A 22,019-nucleotide genomic window follows, 5' to 3' on the forward strand; every position below is an offset into this window, starting at 1 on the left:
CAGCAGTCCTCCATGTATCAGCTGCAGCAGCCACAGCTTGGTGTAATTATACTCTGTGTTGTCTTTCTTCTACCTGTAGATTAGCGAGGTGAAGCTTCTCCTTAATGTCGTGCAGCTCCTGCTGCTGGGTCTTAATGTCAGCCTGCAGAATGCGTGTCCTCTCCTCCAGTTGTTCCTTCAGCTGGTTCATTACACCAAGCTGTGGCTGCTGCAGCTGATACATGGAGGACTGCTGCATTGGCTGCTGCTGCGTTGGCTGCTGCTGTTGCGTTGGCTGCTGCTGCTGCGTTGGCTGCTGCTGCGTTGGCTGCTGCTGCGATGGCTGCTGCTGTTGCTGTGTCGGCTGCTGCTGCTGCGTCGGCTGTTGCGTTGACTGCTGTTGCTGTGTCGGCTGCTGCATCGGCTGCTGTGGTGTTTCTTGCTGCAGAGAAAAACAAAATTGGACCAAGATAAGAGAAAACTTATTCAGTGCATGAATCACACTTTATTTTGCCTTTCTGCTGTAGCAGGCACCATCCCTGTGCCACTCGTGATTCAAAATGTGCTTTGTACTTAGAAAACTGAAGTACAACAAAATAATTAAATATATATATTTTTTCATAACCCTTTCTTTAAGCTCTTGTTTTTTAATAACAATCTTATTTTGACCAGGCCAAGAGGGACTGTGAACATGGAGCAGATGTCATAAACACATCTGGCAGCAGCAGTCATAACACGACGGGCAGAGGAGACGAGAGCAACAGGCAGGAGAGGAAGTCTAAACACTAACCATCGTGGAGTGATTGCTGCAGGTTGGAGAAACGGAGAGGTTCATTTGTGGAACAAGGTCAAAGGAATTTTGTCTCTGAGGCAAATTCTACAGGGAAAAAAGAAGGAACTTATGGTTTAGCACTAGTTGTGGCATGCCGTCGGTGCACGGACCGTTCTATCTCCACAGACAGATTCTGTGCATGTCGACATGAACTGACCTTTGAAGCACCGGGCTGGAGTCTGACTGATGTCTTCTCTGGGCCGACGGTAGCAGGCTGCCATGACGGCGTGCACGCCTCGGTGTAGGAGCTCGCTGCTGCAGAGGAGACAGGTCACTTCTGAACAAACTGAGGATTTACACAGATCATCATCAGTTGGTCTGTTAACTGACAGCTAATATTCATTCAACCTTTATTTAAACAGGTTAGTCCCATTGAGCCACAAGGACTCATTTACACGAGAGACCTGAATTTTAACAAAGAGCAACTACAACATATATATCTACAACAAACATCAATATATCACCACCTTTATTTTCTACTCTTCACCGCCTGTTCCTGTCCATCAATTGATCATTCATCCATCAATCTCAATCAATTAACTGATGTCAGTTTGTCGCATATTTGCACATTTACCTTACTTTCATGTAATATTTAAAAAAAAAATAATTAAAAGATATATGAAAACAAATGGAGCAGATACTGAAATGTTGTATTTTTTAACTCCATGTTCTTTCTCAACTCCACCACAACTCAACCATCCCATCGATCGTCAGTAAGCCTCTGTTATGACACAGGTCCACATCACGGCTGCAAAGACGACGTCCTCTGACTGTTTGTAAATCATCAGTCAAGTTGATCATGTCACGCAACGATTTGAGTGTTATAAATTAAATGAGCACTGCGTAATCAAACGAGGGTGGAGTGCACCTGAGCTGTGCAGATGTGAAGAACTTCACATTGAGTTTGTTGCACATCTGGTCGCACAGACCTCCTGTCATCACTAACCAACCCCATCGAGCTGCAAATCCAGCTTATCCTAACATATGTCAATCATTGTGAAGCTGTCAAGAGCTTAGACCAAATATATCTGGACTTCCAACCAGAACCCAGAAGTTGAAGCCAGAATGTTCCAGCACAAGTTTTAAGTCCCGCTCCCTTCTGCATAAACAAGTGGGACATTACTTGTAGTAATAAATAATAATAATAAACACCTTTTTCAGGTGGTTACTCTTGTTGCTTCAGATAGTTCTTCCTCTTTCTAAACTGTAATATTAAACTGACTGAATTATAGTCAGTAATAACAGTGTGCAGGTGAGTGGTCAGTCAGGATTTAAAGCTCCACACCATCAGTGTTAAGGCTCTGGATCCACAGCAGCTTTCATAAAGCAGGTGTGCTGGCTTCAGCTTCCAACAACGAACTGTTAGGAGCTGAAACAGTCGTTGGGTCTGACTTGAAAGTGTTTTATGAAAGGAGCTAATAATGAACGGAGTGGAAGAGCCTGAACAGGCTGACAGGGCATCACAGGGTCAGGTTTTGTGCACGAACAATGAAAGCCTGGTTTTACTTTTGCTGAGTAAAGTGCATTTATGAGGGTGTTTTTTATGTGTAACATGGGGCTCAGAAACACTCCTCTTGATGATCTCACCTTAGCTTTTTCCAAAACAGACATTAAGTTTGAATTCCTAGAGTTAATCAAATGATGTAAACTTAAACTTTTTAAATGTTCAGAGCCAAACGGTGTTGGCTCTTGTGGCGATCACTTCTCTTGAATCTAATTTACTCCACATAGAAACATCATACAGCAGGATCCAAACATAGACTGGTAACAAATCAGTTAATTTAGTTACTCTCTTTTCATTAGAGAGGAGGATTATTTAAAATTAGCCAAGTAACTAAAGCTTGTTTGAGATAAAGCAAAAAAAAAAAATAGAAAGAAGACTCATATTGTTAAATAACAGCACTGCTGATTCACAGGCCATTGATTGCCAATTCATTCAGCCCCCGACAAAAATTAACAAACTGTGATGCATTCTTCTTATAACCCACACAAAACAAAGAAATTCTTTGTTTCTGATGGAGCCTGTTTTAATAACGCACCTTGGAAAGTAAAGAACGTGCATGGTTGTGTGCAGCTCTTTGTTTGCCCTTTATGAACAGTGACTGCACTGCTGCCGTGTTGTCTTCATTTAAATATGCAGATGGAAGTGAGGTGTGTTAGTGTGTTAGATGGTGGGTGGAAATGTAGCAAGTCAGACAGAAACAGGGATTTCAACTAACAGGGGCCTGGAGAACCATCGCAGATGCACTGTTACCCACACATACACGGGAGGCGTAAAGACGCCAAGTCGGCTCAGCTTCAGACACTTTACCACTGATTACAAAGTCTTCTAAGATTACACAAGAATAAAGCTGTGGATTTTTTAAACTTTAAAAAAAATTGTGTTTTTCAACAGGAGTAGGGATGCACGATATTGGATTTTTGGCCGATATCCGACATGCTGCTATGTTAAAACTTATTTGGCCGATAACCGATACCAATACTTTTATATACTTTCCTTGGTCAGAACATATCCCACTTATTTAGGCTTATTTGTTACAAAAATTGTGTAACAGCTGTAAGAGCTGGTGACATAAAATCAGTAACAGCCATATGATATTAATAGCACTTGAAAAGTGTTAAATGTTATTTATTAGCATTAGTCACCTGTGATGCTTTCTCACTTGTGGAGGCTTGTTCCAGGTTCCTAGCTGCAGTGTGGGATCCTCTGCACTCTTGTGCATGAAGGACAGCCTTTTTAAGATCAAAGTTTTTGTCTATCCATTGTGCCGTAAGACTAATCATGCTAACAGGGCTAACATGATGTCCAAATGTCTGTAGTAAAACTCACCCAAGTGCTATCAGCTGTTAGCTTCTCAATGACGTCGGAAATGACGGCTTGTAATTCGGGTAAGGTTACGTCAGAAAAAAAAAAATCTATGACAGTGGCTGATGTAGCGAGGCTCAATGTAGTCTAAAAATCTTCAAAATCCGACATCCTCAACGAAAAAAACTTCCACACCGCAGACATTTTGAATTTTCCTCTCCACCATGAGATCAGGTATGTACGCGTGACGTCATCACATTGTGCTGACACTGCAGACATAATGTCACTGGGTTTTCATACAAAAACAGCGTCTTTTATATCGGTGAGTTATTTTGATGGAATGGCCGATGTCCGATATTGAACTTTAATGCTAATATCGGCTGATACCGATATGCCGATAATATTGTGCATCCCTAAACAGGAGTTAGCAGAAAAGCTTCGTCAGTGGTGTCGTACGGAGAATAAGATGTCACCTTTATTTGGGGGGGGGGGTAAATTTCATGAGGAGGATTTCTTTAGATAATAAGCTGCTGCAGAGAGTTGGCAGTTTAGAGGGCAGATGACTCACACAAAGAGTCCAGCAGCGCCGTGTGGGAGGATTTCCGGGAGCTGTGGGAGGACACCGAACGTGCTCCACTGTTTCTGTCCCGCGTAGGGTTCAGGGTGGAGCAGATGTCCAAGTACAGCTCCTGAGCCTGGGAGGGGGGACACAAAAGTTGTGTTCAGTGCACAGAAGCTCAGACCTGAAGACGTGCACACATGTAGGGGTGCTCCCGAGTCTTACCTTCACAGAGGAGGGGGCTATCTCAGGTGGAGAAAGTTCCTCAAGACCAAAAGCTCTCCTCCGATCAGCTCGAACCTCAGCATAACTGAACAGATTGAATTTATAGGTGCACATGAAAAAAATCATTCTGTTCATATCTTTGTACATGTTTTAATTTTAAACAAATCCATTGTTTGATGGTAGAGAAAAGGGACATAAAAGGGGTGTGACGGCAACATGAATTACAATTCTGAATAGGTCAATACTCGTTTAGTACAAGTACCAAATCATACCATACCATTTTATTTATAGAGCACTTAAAACAGCTACAAGGCCAACCAAAGTGCTGTACAGACAGAACACCAGACAACACGCAAAGCAAAATACAAAATGAAGTAAATCAAAAATATAGACATAAAAAAGATGCAGATAATAAATATGACGACAAACCAGTGTGGAGTGTACAGGTTCAAAACACAGATCCTCTGGTGTTGAAAGCTATTGAATAGTAGTGGGTTTTTAAACGGGACTTGAAAACCGAGAGGGAGGGGGCCTGTCTGACGAGCAGAGGTAACTCGTTCCAAAGTCTTGGTCCTGCTACAGAGAAGGCCCTGTCACCTCTGCGCTTAAGACAAGTTCCTGGAACTGTGAGGAGCAACTGGTCCACTGACCTCAGGGAACATGGTGTAACATACGGTTGTAGCAGATCAGAGAGATTGGGGGCGGGGGGGGGGGGGAGACTGTTCAGTGATTTGTAGACATACAGGAGTATTTTGAATTGGATTAGAAGGTGAACCAGTAGCCAGTGCAGGGAGGCCAAAACTGGTGTAATGTGCTCTCTTTTGCCTGTACTGGTTAAAAATCGGGCTGCTGCATTCTGGACCAGTTGTAGTCGTGCAATGAAGGTCTGACTGATACCAAACAGAAGGAGTGAATTGCAGTAATTGAGCCTAGATGCAATGAATGCATGTATTACTGTCTCCAGGTTATTTTTGGACAATATGGGCTTCGGTTTAGACAGCCGCCTCAGTTGGAAGAAACATGATTTAACAATCATGTTTACATGATTGTTAAGTTTCAGGGAAGGATCCATTATCACGCCCAGATTAGTGACTCTTTGTTTTTCTGACAGGGTTAGAGCGGAAAGGTCGATGCAGTGGTTTGTGATCGTGTCGTTGGGAGGGAACAACATGACTTCAGACTTCTTTTCATTGAAACTTAAGAAGCTTAAATCCATCCAGTCCCTGATGTCAGCAGGCAGTCGAGCAGAGGATGAGTACAAGCAACAAATGTTTGTTTTTAATCAGTTTAATTTAAAGAGACAATAGCCCTGTTTTTAGGACAACAACTCCTAGAAACAAACAGAAGAACAAACTCTTTCTAGCGGAGAGGAGAGGCTCTAAAGTCTGAAACAGCAATTACACTAAACTTTACATTAGAAATACCAAAGTCATATTGTGCCGTTTTTCTGCTAATATGAACTATTAAATGTGTCTTCCAGGCCCAGTGACAAAGAAAAATAACAATGAACTCTAAAACTGAACAGTATCTTACTTTTGTTGAGAAAGAAGTACAAGAACTGAGTGTTTTAGTTAACTTCTCCTAAACTTGATGCAAAATATGAACTATGTTACAGAAGAGCAAGTTCCAGTGTGAAAATATAAAATAAATTAAATGTTAAACAAACACGTGGAGCTTTTTAAATAACTGAGAGCTGTTCAGACACGGGTGGTGCTTATTAAACACCTGGTGATGTGATTAAAACGATTTATTAGATGACAGAGGACGTTTCAAACTACACAAATATGACCCTTTTGGCTTTCCATACATCAACCACTTGCTCTCCATTGCTACTGTGATGACTGGGAAACTGTCACACCGCAGAGTTTAACTATTTATAATCTGTTTTAGTGTAAAGACATTTAGATTGTATACTACTGTACTTGTTTTCTGCTGTGGCAGATCCATCCATCCATCCATCCATCCATCCATCCATCACCTTTATCCATTTTTCATGTCACAGGGATCACTGGTGCCCATGTCCAGCCATCACTGTGCAAGAGACGGGGGACACCCTGGACATGTCTCCAGTCCATCACAGGGACACATAGAGAAACAACCATTCACACTCCAGTGTTTCCAATAGACCAGTCCCCTCGGCGGGGCACTGGTCGTATTTTATTTTTGTCGACGGAGCGGGGTGGAGACAGAGTCATGTCTGTGTTGCCTGCCCCCTACCTTAGCGCTACGTTGCAGAGGATGGGGGGGATGCGGAGTGGGGCAGTATGTCAGTAGCAATTTTGCTAGCGCGTTTGTATTGCACCCCACAATACATCAATACTGACAGTTGTCGACGGGGGGGTGGGGGGGTTCGGTACACAAGGACGCTTGGTTCTGTTGACGGGGCGAGGCGCCCTGTTTGTATAATGGTAGGGGAAACCCTGCGCTCTCGCTCACACTTAGGGACAGTTTAGAGTTACCAGTCAGCCTAACATGCATGTTGTTGGTCTGTGGGAGGAAAATGGAGTACCCAGAGAAAACCCACAAATGCATGGAGAGAACATGTAAACTCCACCCAGAAAGGCTCCCGGACCGGGATTTGAACCCGCAACCTGCTCGCTGAGAGGCAGCAGCTCTACCAACTGAGGCACTGTTGCAGATAAATTAAAAACTTTTCAAGAAAAGAGTCGTCTAATCTGTGGACACTGCACAACTTCCAGGGTCTTTCGAGGTTCTGGAAAGACATGGCGTGCACACTAACAGACTGGTTTCAGCAGATCTTTGTATCGAGAATGACACACTGTGGATCATTAAACAACTGAGACTGATAAGGGATCACAGACTACATGATTTGTCAAACCAGCTAAACCCAGCTTAACGCAGGGCGACAGTATAAAGAGTAAACAAACATGGACGACAATCGGCTCACTGCTGCTGTTGTCTCTTCTGTTTTTGTCTGACATCATTTCCTGTGACCCCGCCCCTCTTTGTTAATGGCCTGTTGGCAACATGTGTTTGCAGTTGGGTCAGCAATCAATTCACACCTGATTGTGTCCAGATTTGGCTAAAGAAATTCAAACATATTTGAGTAACTGTGACTGAGGTCGGGTCAGTTCCACTAATAGTTTGATGTCAACTAGTCATGCTGACTTCTCCAACTAATGCAGAATGGTGCAGAACTTTTCTGTGAAAAAAATCCTGCAGTGTGTCCTCAGCTTTAAATTTTCTCTGCCTAATCGCATGTACTCGACCCAGATGTCGGTCCAGTATAAACACATGTACCTTTACAGCCCTGATAAAGAAAAAAGGAGAACAATCATGCTTACCTCACGACAGTATGAGTGCAGACAATGAACTCAGGTTTGGAGTTCCACTGGTGGTATGTGATGTAGTAGTGAGTCTGAAGCCAAATCCACTGCTGCCCTTTGGTCAGGAAGCGGTAATAACAGGATTTACCCTTTCCAAACTGCATTACTGAGGAGAGAAGAAAAAAATCACATAAGAAATCACCATTTTCTTCTCTTAATACAAGAGATGGACTTCTGGATGGAGAGGTGATAAAAAGTTAACAATGTTGGTTTACTTACGCTGCTTGTGACACTGAGCTATAAGCTCCAAGTCATCCACGTGATAGTAATCATAACCAGATGTCCCAAGGACCTCGAAGGGTAAATAACCAATGATCGGTGAGGCTCTGAAACAGAACAGATCACGATAAACACCTTTTTCTTTTAAATAAATACCGGTACTAATGATTATTGGAGTTGTATTACTGTCATACCTGTGATCTAAAAACAAGAACTTCCATTCAAGGCTGTGTCTGGAAGTGAATTCATCACAAGGATCTTCTACGTTACACAAATCCTAAATCAGAAAACACACACAGGCTGAGATAGTTTCCCTTTGCAGCAAAGCAACACATTTATTATAATGATATATAAATAAATAAGTTATGGTAATGCATTTTTCACACACAGTTCTTTTAGCAGGGTTGTGATGAGGCTCGTGTGTTGGTGATATCACAAAAAGGACAGCATGCTGCCTCAGCAGTTTTTTGGCAACACGTCCTCACAGTTTTGTTCTCGCTAAGTCACTTTGTGATCGTGTGACACACGAACACACAGATTGACTGTTCTGAATGTTTCGCAGAAGACGTGACCTTAGATGCTGTTATTCCTTAGAAAAACAAATGTAGGGGGAACTGATAAGAGTTCAAAAAACTACCGTAGAAGTCAAGAATTTATCACTGTTACTGCATCTGACAAAAACTGGTACATATTGTCACAGAGTCTTTAAGCCTGGAGACATTAAATACATTTATTAATAATAGTACTTTGGTCATTTAAGACAGAAATTATTCTGGTCTGAATTGTCACATTCAGATCTGTATTGATTTCATGTTACAGTATGACCAGAATTAATCAACTCAATGCACACAATTTACTATTAAAACTCATCAGACACAATCATTTCTTCTTCTTTTGGCTGTTCCCTCTTCAGTGTCTCCACAGTGAGTAATCGTCCTCCATCTCCCTCTGTCCTCTGCATCCTCTGTCCTCACTCCAACTACCTCCATGTCCTCTCTGACTGCATCCATGTATCCCCTCTTTGTCTTTTTCCTGGCAGCTGCATTTCTAACATCCTTCTACCAATATACCCACTGTTCCTCCTCTGGACATGTCCAAACCATCTCAGTCTGGTCTCTCTAACTTTATCTCCCAGTTGTTCAACCTGTGCTGTACCTCTGATGATCTCATTCATAATCTTATCCATCCTAAGGAGAACCTCAATATCTTCATTTCTGCAACTTCCAGTTCTTTCTCCTGTCTTTTTGTCCAAGTCTCTGTCTCCAAACCAAATTTCATGGATGGAATGCAGAAGGAAGCAGATATTTTATTTCTTTGGTAGTAAAAACAGTAGAAAACACGGACTCTAAATGTCCCAGTTGATTATCTCCAATCAATATAATATATAGTATAATATATTGTGCTTTCTTCTGCATGCCATCCATGAAATTTGGTTTGGAGACAATAATATCCAGTATCAAAGTCTATCTAATTTCTTGAAGTTGAACCCAGAAATACAGTCTGACACTGGCAGCTCGAGTAAAAAAACGTTTAACTTTGTTAAACAAAAACAAAAGGAAGGAAAAAACTATGAAGCAAAACTCGACATGAAAGAGAGCCTACCATGACACGAAGAATGTCAGGCTGAAGTGTAGTGAGAACAGAAGGAGTAAAAAGGCTGGGCAAGGGAGGGAGGTAGCTGCAGCTCAAACTAACAATTTTTTCATTCAACCTTTATTTATACAGATTTATACAGATACCCATTGAGCCTCGGGGACTCATTCACAAAAGAGACCTGATTATGAATATGAATGTGAATGGGGAACAGGTGCAGGTGGGCGTGGCAGGACAGAAACTGAGAATGTACTGGGAAGTAAAAAAAAAAACATGGCACGGGGAAACCCAGGAGCAGAACAAAACACTCAACACAGAAAATAAACATAACCATAAAAAGCAAACAACCCTAAAGAATGACTAAAAACCAACAACAAACATGGGTGCTGACAGTAAAGCAAACAAAAACCTTTTAAAAATGGACCTTCTCTTACCTTCAGAAACTGTGGAGTGACTAATCGCACGGTGGCGATGAGGCAGGCCTGCTCCTCCAGCGATGACTGCAGATTTCTTGGTAACGTCAGTTCAAGTCCGTTACAAGAAGATGTAGGCACTGGGAGGCAAAGAGAACAAACAGTTATTTTCCTGCTGCTTGCAGATTCCTTTAATACATGTTTTTGTCCTAAAGTTACCATTGTTATGAAACTTGAAATCTCCAACAAACTTGACGTACTCGTACACAGGGGGCTCGTTTGGGTTCATGTTACCTCTGGCTAGATGACAGCAAAATTCAATATGAGCCTCACCTAAAAAAAAAAAAAACATTTTATGGTTACATCACAAACCTCTTACAAAATGAATACTTATGACATCTATTGGGATGTTTTGTAAGATATGACATTTAGGATTTTTAATAACACAGTAATAAAGCTTAAAGGCCTAGTAAAGGAATGCATAGCGCCCGCTGCCTTTAAAGACAGAGTTTTAAACAAAAAATCTTCTTGTGATGATAAAAGCTTTAGCCATTTTGGGAAAACCTTGTAAATCGTGTTTTGCACATTCTCATGAGATGGGTGCAAGTTCGTAAGAGATGTGTTAGTGCTCAAAGTATGTGTTGAAGAAGACCCTCAGCTACTACCGTACCAAATTTTAGCTCAATATCTGTAAAACTGACTGAGATAAAAGACATGTTTCTGTTCGCTAGCGTTAATTAGCTCAGGCGGCCATAATGAATCAGGTTAACTCCAAAAGGTAATCAGTTGTGGATGTCTATCCAATAAATAGGTTTTCAGAGTTTCACTAAACTCCTTTTGAGTGATTCATGAGATATTTTGCTAACAGACAAACAAACACAGTCAATAACATTATCAGCCATTTTTTATGCCAGATGGAAAAATGTTTTGGGTCAATCATTAATCTTTTTTCTTAATAGTGATTTAGCTAAGTTTATAGTTTAAAAATGTCAATAAACTTTTTATATACTCTTAAGAGATCTATAGTTTACCAGTGTATAAAAGAGCATGTTCAACTTCAGAGCTTTTCCGGTATGAATGGTCTGAAACCAGTGCAGCATGCTGAACTGAAGGACACTACCTGAATGATCCATGACAAAAACAAAACCTCAAACGGCACAGCATACGCCCATCAACAAACTGATATACAACAATCTACAGCAATGGTCCAGACGAGCAAAGACCTTGTTTTAACGTTGACCTTGATTTGTGACCTTCACATAGCTGGGGGGATCAAACGTGCATGCGACGCTCCATCCAGTGCTGATGCATGTGTGTATGAAGTTTTATTAAATCATCTTGAGCAGATCAGAAGTTATGGCCCAGACAACAGAAAGTTTACGAACGTGCTGCACACACATATTGACTAAGAATGCACCATAACACGTCCGTCAAGTCAGGCGCATAAAAACCAAACTACGTACAGGCCTCTGTAGTCTCCCTAAAGACTTCTGTTTTCTGTGTTTAGCAAAAGGAAATAAATATCTGAAAGACACATAGATGTGTGTCCAGCTGAAATTATGACTTCTCCATACGAGGGTTTTGTAACAACTATTGATGTTGTCCGCCTGAGACGGGGGTGACTCACCCTCTCTGTTCCCCACAAAGGTCCAACAAACACAGGATTAAGGTCAGCGTCTTTGGCCTCCCATGCCGCAACGCTCGGGATTATTCCGTTGACATAACCGTGATTAAAAGTCTTACCTATGATACTAAGCTTGTTTCTATTATTAGCTAAAAGTCTAATAATAGGAACACACTAATCAGCAATCCAATAAATGCAAACCTTAATGGAGCCACTTCCTCTAAATATACAGAGTTAAGTAATGTGTGGACGCTGAGAGTTGAGGGTTATTTCTGGTGTTTCAGCAGACTAGTAATCTAATTTTTGATTTCCTAAGGTAAGAAGATAATTTTCTGCTTGGGCTGTGTGTGCTTCAACATGATGACCCAGACATGGTGTGTGTGTGTGTGTGCGTGCATGTAGGCTGCTCGGCAGGACACTCACTGTCAAGGAAGTCAGCAGCAACGGGGTCAGTCATCAGCATGTGGGATGATAGCAGCTTATACACCTCCCCGTGTTCCGGCTCAGGAAGGAAATTCAAGATGTTTTGGTCCACCATATCTGACTGGTACAAAAAGACAGATGAGTGTCAGTCAGGCTTTGGAGCAGTTATGTGATAAACGTTTCTGTTTCTGAGGTACAGTTTGTTCCCTCTTTTTTAATATAATTTACTTCTAATCTTATTTACAGTGGGCAGCTTAAAGGAAAAACTGGATGGTCTCTATGCTTCAGTTTTTACAAAACCTGTTAAAGAAATATTAATTACACTATCAACTTAGAGCTTTTTAAATGAAGAGACTCCAGTTGGGTGAATTAAACAAGACTTTGAAGCAAATGTAAGTGAATTTTTATTTATTATCAATACTCTGCATTGATATGTCAAAAGGAGCGCATTCATGAGCGTCTTTTCCATGAACTTGTTTTTGAAATTATGAACTTGAACTGAGAGCAGCTCATTCTGGAGACATAAAGAAACCTTTAGAGCAGGGCTATTCCACTAAACTGCTCAGGGGGCCACAGTTACTGAAAGCCAGCAGCTCAGGGGCCAGGCATCCAACAATTAAAGTCTTTATGTGAATGAACCAAGTATTATAATGATTTGTTACCTTTTAAATTGGTTTCTTTTGCTGCATTGAATCATAAATACAATAAACAGAACTCTAAGGTGTAATTCAAAGAAATTACATTTCCAGATTTATTTCCTTGCAATAACAGTAGATATTTTAATGTGAAACAATGTTAAAAACAAAAATGATTCACTACACCTCCTGTTCAACACATTTTCCTGACATCCCTAAATCTTTACGCCTTTCAAAATAAAAGTAATGTTGGCCGTTTGTTTTTTATGTTCCCGAATGAGCGAAATGTTCCAGGTGGGTCCATTAAGAACCAGTTCTGCTCAGACTAGTTGTTCCTCAAACAGTTTATAAATCACAGGTGAAGAGGCCACGTCCTGCTCAGGTGTGAGCTTTGAGCAGAACCAAAAGAGGCGGAGCAGAACTCAGCTGGACTGACAGCGAGCACGATGTGTGTGCTTCGAATGTCTTCATGTCATTTACTATAATGAATTAACTCAATCAATCCTATTTGTGGTTATTTTTTAAACAAACTACAAAGCTGCTGTGTGTCATCAATATTCCCCCAGTAATAAATCTGTTGGTTGTTTGATCCGACTCACGAGTGACAACACAGAGAACTGCCTGCACAGCGGGAGAGAGAAAGAGAGCGCCCCCGCAAGAGCGCTCAGCCTTTGGATTTGTGTTAATGCTAATTTAATTCTTATAATTAAACATTAATAACACCAAAACACAGACATTGGTAGATTTAAGTAAAGATGTGTGTTTCTGTTTAACTTTATTTTATTTTCCCCCAGACTCACTCAAATGTAACAGACGGATAAAGGCCGGCGGGTGACCTCATGAGCAGCTGAATATAACAGTGATAAACAGGAAGTACCACATGTTCATCTGTATGAAGGTAACTGCAAGTGAATCCTCCATTTTTTTATCATAATTACAGTAATGATTAAATTAAAGGTTAATGCTTGAAGCTAGTTTTACTTTGTTTTGTGTGTTTTGTATGTAGATATGTTGTAACTTCTGGTTGCACAAGTTTGGTCTTTGTCTGTTATGATCAGTTAACACTAAACTCATTTTGTACAAAGTGTTTAATAGGTTGTGTAAAGTAAAATTTACACTCTTAGTACATAATGAATTTCACTGAAAATTCTTGCCCGTGTCATTCTGCGGCATAACAACATTTACCGGTACTGCAGTAACTATTTTAAGTTATTAGTATCTTTGAAATGTTTTTGCCTGTCTTTGCCTTAATGTTGGCTGATAAGGCAGAAATGCCTCATTAAATGTCTCGGGTAACGCCGGTAACAGTCATCTTGTTTGTTTGTCAGAGGTTAGCTCTGCCTGGGTTACATGTCCGTGTGAGCAGAGCGATCTTACCGTGAACATCATGTCAATTGTGCTCGCACGTCAACTTGGCCTCTATTAAAAAAAAAATGGTGGCCACCTCACAGGCCCCTTGATCAGACAGTTTTACCTTCTTGAGTCCCAAGTTTTGATTAACAGAACCTCATAAATGTAAAAACGAACATTGTTTTTGACGAATTAAGAGTAAAAATATTAATAAATATTTTATTTTAAATTAAAAATAAAACTTTAAATGTAGTCCCCTTAATAAGGACCACCTGTCTAAAATCAATGTCCACAACATTAAGATGTAAGATCTCGGGAGGCAATTTTTTTTAACTTAAATGTAACTTTTTTTAATTCCCAGTTTTAGATCATTATAATAAATATTTTTTCACAAAAGTACACAGCAACAAGCAAATAAGAATAATTTCAAAATAATTAGAAGGTGTGGTGGTTTTAAACTTAAAGCTTATTTCTAGTAAATGTTCTATTTAATGTACCCCTTCAAATTAAAAGATTCACATATCGCTTTTTTAGGGAAAATGACACGAAGAACAACTGATGGCCTTACAAGTGTATGTAAAGATACAGAACACATTAAAACTGGACTGTTGTGGAGCCTGAAACCTAGGCCTGTCATGATAACAAATTGTGCTGGGTGATTAATTGTCTCAGAACTTATTACGATAAACGATAATATTGTTTGAAATTTGACAAGAATTAGAAATTCTTGACAAATTTAAGAAGAAATGTTGGTTAATTTTTGTGTGTATTGCCGTTATTGATCACAGGATAGCAGTATAAGACTGTTTGAACCGAAGGACGGATAGTGAGGGAGCGAGCAGCATGCTTTTTATTTTTTTTTATTTTTTTATGAAAAATGGGAGGGAGGTCCCTTAACGTGACATGGGCCGTCTCTCTTTCCTTTTTTCTCAGTTCTCAAAACGGCGGACGCTCGGTGTGGTTTGAGCTCTTTAGCATAGCGTTTTTCACACAAAGCTATTAATAAAAAAAATCAGTAAACAAGTTCTCAGCTTCTTTTTGCAGAGAAAAACAACTTTTTACATGAAGGCACGGGTTTCAACCGTGAATTTTGGAGCTTTGAAAAGACAGAGGATTTTCCCCCTGAGGTCGGCCTGTTAGCTTAGCTTGTAGCTTAGCGTCTCAGTTTAGCTGCTTTTAACAATCCAAAAACACGATTTTGGACGGTTAAAACAGATTTTAAAGAAAAGAGAACAAAGAGAAAGGGAGGGGTCAGTGAAGAGCACCGGAGCTGAGATTTTCGTCATCCAGTGTCTTCAGTAGAAAGAGAGAGACACGAAGAAACAATAAAGTCTATAAATGAAAATGAGTTCCGATAATTTTCATTTATCATGCGATTAACTGATGTATTGTTTATTGCGACAGGCCTACTGAAACGTATCTGTTCTGCTCTGTGGACGTCACAGAATCAGAAATGTTAGCTGTGAAATAAGAAACTCAACTACATCCCTTGGAAATTCCTAAACTCTCATATTGCTAAAGTTTTCAAATCGTTGTTTTACAAGAACAGCATAAATTCTGTTCTGGCTTTTGATTTTCAGTGCACCACTCCAAGATTTTCAGGCCCAAATGATGTGGATTAAAAAAATAAAAGTTAGTTGCTGATATAAGTTTTCTAACTTACCGGTAAATGTCCGATAAGAGACGACACGCTGTCAGACACGTATATAATGTTCCCATCTGTTGTTAAAGCAACCAGGAACCCATCCAGAGCCTGTAAAAACACAAGTGCACAAGAATTATCACGAGATAAGAAGAACCCTATTTTTAATGTTTTAAAATGCAAACTGAAATTAGAATAAACTCAGAAAAAAAATTAAATGTCGTTAATGTCGTTATGCTTATTTCATTATCTGAGCATTGTAAGAGATTAGTTTTATGATTTTACAACCGTTTTAATAATGAAAGGTGCAGGAACTCAAGGTGTGGAGCTTTACCTCCAGCATCAGCTGAGTGAACTCCTCATTACTGAGGAACGAGGGCTTCCAGTCCTGCTTCACGTCACAGACTTCGTTCTGTGCAGTGATGTCTGAAATAGAGGAAATGTTGAAATTAAACAAAGATTGAGATGAACAAATGAAACTAAACCAGCATGTTCAAACTGAAAATAGATGTTGTGCACAGTCAGTAAAGCAGCTCCCTACCTTTCTGCTTCTGTAAAAAATCAATAGTCCTTTGCAATATGGTGGACTTATCCATCTTGCGCGGGTGGCCTTGGCCCTGCAGCATGGTGCAGAGCTCCTTGATGAGAACATTGAACTGGTCTCTTCTTTTCTTTTCTGATTTGTTACGAGATGCCCTATAGCAACAAGCAAATATATGTAAAAAATAATCTGTGGTAATGTGGTTCTAAAAACATCCAGTGCTCTAATTTATTAATCCTTTGTGTCAAGTAAAGAAGGTTAAGAATGAACCATCTAACAACATAAACAAGCAGCACACCGAGGTCCACCATTGCCGAGGGATTTTAATGATGAGAGTTTGTAGTCGTCAAGGTGTTTTTCTGGACTGGAACTGAACAGGAAATGCAAGTAAACCTTAATGTTTTTGATACAAGATATTCAACTGGGTAGGAGTTGCACTGTATATAAAGATGGAGGTGGGTGGTTTTTATTTTTTGCTTGTCCCAGGCAGCGCAGAGTGACGGATCCTGGCAAGTGAAGGGAGCAATTTTAACCACCATATAAATAAAAAAATATATCATTATCTACAAGACATTAGTAAGTGTAGATTTTTATCCTGGAGCAGGGAACCTCAGGCATGTGTAACTACTAGAAGTAACAGGTGGTGAAAGAATACCACACACGATGGACCCAATCACACAAACACATGAAGGACTATGACGCATCCTAAATACTTTTACTTGCATGTTCTTGCAATCTGCTTGTTTTTGCATTTTGCACCTTACTCAGCTAAAAACTTTACGCCGCTAACCACATAACAGAACATGTTTCTACCTCATGTACCACCTACACATGTACTAGTCAACATGTGTCTCTAGTCTTAAGAATCCCTTAATTACTTGTTTAGATTAGAATGTTTAGATGTCTTTTTGTATTTGTTGTACTGTTGTGTATCTGCAGTGTGTTGTATTGTTTTGCACTTAATGTTCCATGTTGCACCGTGATCCTGGAGAAACGCTGTTTCGTTTCAATACTTGTACGTAGCTGCAATTACAATAAAACCTCTTTGACTCAGACTCTCTGACTCTGAATAATCAACACTTGTGAAGGTGTCATGTGTGCTGTTAAATATAAATATGTTAAAGTGTATTTTCAGATGATATTTCAGATGCCCACTGACACAAGAGACCAAAATAATCTCAAATGCAACTGCAGAATAAAGAATGCGAGTTGTCTTTGTCAGAGGAATGTGCGTTTAGATGCCGCATTATTTATGCAGCAGGTAAGTTGCTAAAATGCCCAGAAACTAAATATAAAAATTAAAATCTCACTTACAGTATTTATTCTTTGTTCACCGAGTCTTACACCCGAAAGCATAAAATGGCTGACACAACTTTTGACTTTTGCATCGAAAAAATTAGGTTTCTATTTTGGCCTCTTGTCCTGAGCCTGGTTCTGCTAAAGGTTCCTTCCTCATGAGGGAGTTTTTCCTTTCCACTAACGCCTTCATGCTCAAGATGAGAGTTCTGTGATGGAGTTAAATTCAAAGCAGTCTGCTCCTCAGATAAATAATGTTAAATTATTATTTTATATATGAATGTTTCTGTTCAGTGCCCTGAGATGACTTCTGTTGTGACTTGGTGCTATATAAATAAACTGAACTGAATTGAATTTATTTATAATGTTGAAGTTTTCCCTCTAGTCCTTAACAGGCTAAAAATCAGGAAGGGTTACACGAGTTGTGTCACGGTGCGAGGGTTCCCTGGTTATTCCTTTCACTTGTTGGTTTGCTGCTTCTTCAGTTTATTCTTCCTGCCTGTTGTTCTGTGCAATTTCCCTCACCTGTGTTTTGGCTCCTTCTTCCCAGGTGTTCCCCGTTCCCCTGATTAGATGTGTCAGTAAATATGTGGGTTCTGTCCGTGCAATGTTGTGTTTGAGACTTGTCGTCTTAGTTAGGTTCCTCTGTCCTCCTTGTGTCCTTGAATCTTTGTGACTATTTCTACCAGGTAAGTCCTGTGAGTTCTATTTAATAAACATTTTTTTTGTTATTACTGCCACCTGAGTCCAAGTCTGCATTTGAGTCGCCACCTGAACCAGAACCCTTACAGGTTAACTCCCCACCTGTGTGAAAAAGACTGAAACTAGTTCTCTTAAGACTCTTCAGATTACTCCTCGAATAAAGAAACTGTGAGTTTAGGAGCAGATTTTAAGTCCATAAAAAGACTTTTCAGCTCTTCCACCTGACTCAGTGATGCCCTGTGTGATCCACAACAGTCCAATTCATCTGGTCCAAACATAAGAAAATTCTCTTGATTTTTTTTTTTTTTTTTTAAGTGTTTACAATTTTCTATGCAGCTTATTTAATGAAACCATTATTAGTCTATGGCCTCAGTCAAGTTTTGTGTTGTTCTCCAAGTGGTGGATCTGTCTCAAAGGTCATTTTTGAATTAACCTATTTCAAAACCACACAATAACTAAATTTATTACCCACATCAGGACACACAATCACACACAGTCATGTCACATGAGAATGGATAAATAATAAAATCTTTAGCAGAATATGGCTTTAAGTTTGATGATGTCTAATAATTCTTCATGCTGTGACTTGAATACACGACTCGTATATAAGCAGGATTGGTTACCTTTTCGCCCTGTCCTTCTCATCTTCATCCATTAAATCATCCACACAGCTGTTATTACTAAAAACACAAAAACACAGTTAAAATTGAGCCTTTTAATCATTTTATTTTACTATCACCAGTGGCTCCTGGATGTTTTATGACATGAGTGTAATAGAGATATTTAACATTTAGATTATTGCACCGATGAGTCTTTTTTTAAATAGTTTTTCCGGACCAGCTTACACAAATCTGAGCTCCACTCATAAAGCAGGCGTGCAATTTAACATCTACTGCTGCAACATGTTCCAAACTGATATAGTTTTTAGAAAGGAGCAGAAATTAAGGGGGAAGCCCATTCATATAAATTTAAACCTTTGTCAAACTGCCATATTTGTGTGACCTGGTGACCTACTTCAACTTTCTGGTTGTTTCCAGGTATTAACAGGTCACTGTGGCATATGAACAACCTGATCTATATAAAAAAAAACCATTCAACATCTAAAGTGGATTACTTTTATGAGACAGTACAGCTCATTGAAAAAGAAGTGTATATGTTTGTATTTTGAGCATTTAAAATGAATGAATGTGGCTAAAATGGAAAAAGGAAAGAGTTTGTATCATTGCTAACTTACATAACACACTGAGCTGAGGAAGTAGTATAAATGGAGCATAATGAATTTAAAACCACAAAATCAGATTAGCTTGTTCCAATACTCACTCCCATTCCCTGCGGGTGGACGAACATGGGCCGCCGAAGTCAGAAAGATTGTCCATAGTCACTCCTTCTCCCAAACAGGCCCTTTCTGAAGTCTTGATCGTCCCATCCGTCCTGACCTTGTTGGAGCTTTATATTTTGGAAAATCTAGTATTGACAAGACGTCCAACACCTCCTGGATCCCACTGAAGTGACACAAAATCCTGCAAAAACAGACATTTTACTGTAACTTCAGAAATGTGAGCATCCTGAGGACTAACTAACATCGTCTTGAGAAATTACATGACTAGCAAAAGAGTGTTCACATAAATTACACTACGAATTCTTTAAGATTGGAACAGCTTTTAAACAGCTTTGGTCTTAGCTGGCTCGGACTAGTTGTTAACGCGTCAATCTGGTCATAATTAAACAATTTATTTCTCCAAACTATCTACAATAAGTAACGTATTAACAGTTTTCTACAGAACCCAACTTAAAAAGATCCAAACTATCCCGCTAAAGGCTTACATTTCACAAAACAAAGAATTTAGGAATTGTAGCCACCATTTTCACAGACTCAAAGACAGATAGATACATCAAAGAAAAAAATCATTTGAATTAGGGATGCACAATATTATCGGCATGGTATCGGTATCAGCCAATATTAGCGATAATGTTAAATATTGGTCAGTGGCCATTCCATCAAAATAACTCACCGATATAAAAGGCGCTGTTTAGTGTGTGTGTGTGTGTGTGTATATAATATATATATATATGTATATATATATATATATATATATATATATATATATATAAGGCACTGTTTTTGTATGAGAACCCAGTGACTAGGATGCCTGCAGCTCCAGCTCAACGTTATGACATCACGAGCGCTGTTGAGTTTATATTTGTGAAAATGTATAATTTGCACTGTTCGAGTGTTGTCATTGTGTTAAAGAGAGTGAATATCATGAATAAATTTGACAATAAACATAAACAAGTTGAAGTGTTACATCATTTTCAGTCCCCTTTATGGCATCTGCATTTGGTAGCAGGCCAAATTGACAAAGACCATTCAGAGAGCTATGTAGTCTCGGTAAGTAGGTCTAGGAAAAAATATATATCGGTATCGGCCAAATAAGTTTTAACATATCGGATATTGGCCAAAAAATCCTATATTGTGCATCACTAATTTAAACACTTTTTTTAATTAACCTGACAAATTACATGAAATCAAATGCTTGAGCCTGTAGCCACGATTTTACTGCTAATTATTTGTGGGTCCTTCTTTTCTCCAGTAAATAAAAGGCTCAGATAAGTTCATGTCAGGTGACTGGCTCAGGCATTTAGGAACAAATCATTTATTTGCCTTCAGAAACCCTTCAGCTGTATGTTGGTCTGTATCCATCTATGGGATGCTTTGTTTATTTGCTGCATTTGGCTGAGTTTGAGCAGAGAGTAAACCAATGCTTTAAAATTCTGCTTCTATGAGCAGAAGAAGGAATCATGGATAAGCAACAGTGACCCAGTTTCAGCTGAACACGCTGTCGGTGCTGTAACTCTGCCTTCACCCTGGTGAACAGATGATGTGGTAGGTGTTGGATCACAAAGCCCCTCTTTTCTTTCTCTCAACTCTTTCCCCTCTCAGCGTTCTCGTACAAGTTAATCTTGGTTTCATCTGTTTTTGTCCCGTTCCAGAACACAAACTCCTATTTAAATGTTTTATGAAAAGTCTAGTTCTTCTGTTTTTGTGTCTCCAGTGGTTTGCACCCTGAACTAAACCATTTACAATTTTTTGCATTAATCTTTATCTCCTCGAAATATCACATTTGCTAAGGTATTTTGGAATTGCAGACCGTATCAAGATTAATTAGTTTAGGAAGAAACCAAATTAGCAATTAGTATGTAGAGAAACACTGAAATAAATATATATGAAAGGCAAAATACATGTAGAAAACATAAAGAAAGACACAATAAAGGGAGTACTGGCAGATAAATACCATATCTTTTTATGTACAAAAAAAAAATATTTATATATATATATATATATATATATATATATATATATATATATATATATATATATAAAATGATGATACCAGGCCACAAAGCTGCTCGTCAAGCTATTGTGTAATTACTTTGAAGTCTTAAAGTGACTGTGTCTAAGATGTTTTACAATTTCTGATCTTTCATTAAAGATTTATGAACTCACTTGACTTAAGCCATATTTTGATGGTCTTTTGAACTAGTTTAATATTAATACTTTAATTTGGAGTTAAATAATCATCTTCACCTAGGCAAAGTACTTACTGTACTTCATTGCTTTAAAAAAAAAACAGTTTCAGAACAGGAGGAGCTCCCCTGACCTAGATAACTCCCAGAATTGAACACCTCCTTTACTAACCCAACAGGAAACCAACTGCAGCCACCTTGGCTGAGATTAGTGTTTTGTTGTGAGCTTTGTATTTTATCCACCACCTGGAGCAATGGTGGAACCAGGGGGTGGCCAATGGTGGCCTTGGCCAACATAAGATTATTCT

General features: G+C 39.3%; 1 protein-coding gene across 1 annotated transcript in view; it reads right to left on the reverse strand.

Annotated features, from left to right (window-relative positions):
- npas2 (neuronal PAS domain protein 2) overlaps window positions 1-22,019 on the reverse strand; it is a 35,625-nt gene that overhangs the window by 7,821 nt on the left and 5,785 nt on the right. The window contains exons 2-17 of the mRNA XM_037687505.1: window positions 19,507-19,706; window positions 18,810-18,866; window positions 16,189-16,343; window positions 15,982-16,073; window positions 15,669-15,758; window positions 12,021-12,141; window positions 10,193-10,306; window positions 9,995-10,113; window positions 8,162-8,244; window positions 7,968-8,074; window positions 7,707-7,854; window positions 4,402-4,486; window positions 4,186-4,312; window positions 969-1,066; window positions 770-856; window positions 74-262 (exon numbers count right to left, since the gene is read on the reverse strand). Of these exons, the coding sequence (XP_037543433.1) occupies window positions 74-262; window positions 770-856; window positions 969-1,066; window positions 4,186-4,312; window positions 4,402-4,486; window positions 7,707-7,854; window positions 7,968-8,074; window positions 8,162-8,244; window positions 9,995-10,113; window positions 10,193-10,306; window positions 12,021-12,141; window positions 15,669-15,758; window positions 15,982-16,073; window positions 16,189-16,343; window positions 18,810-18,866; window positions 19,507-19,562 (1,728 nt within the window). The 5' untranslated portion in view covers window positions 19,563-19,706. The remainder of the gene's footprint in view (window positions 1-73; window positions 263-769; window positions 857-968; window positions 1,067-4,185; window positions 4,313-4,401; window positions 4,487-7,706; window positions 7,855-7,967; window positions 8,075-8,161; window positions 8,245-9,994; window positions 10,114-10,192; window positions 10,307-12,020; window positions 12,142-15,668; window positions 15,759-15,981; window positions 16,074-16,188; window positions 16,344-18,809; window positions 18,867-19,506; window positions 19,707-22,019) is intronic.

This window comes from Nematolebias whitei, chromosome 14, assembly GCF_014905685.2.
Source record: "Nematolebias whitei isolate Nwh7 chromosome 14, NemWhi1, whole genome shotgun sequence".
Taxonomy (NCBI): Eukaryota; Metazoa; Chordata; class Actinopteri; order Cyprinodontiformes; family Rivulidae; genus Nematolebias; species Nematolebias whitei.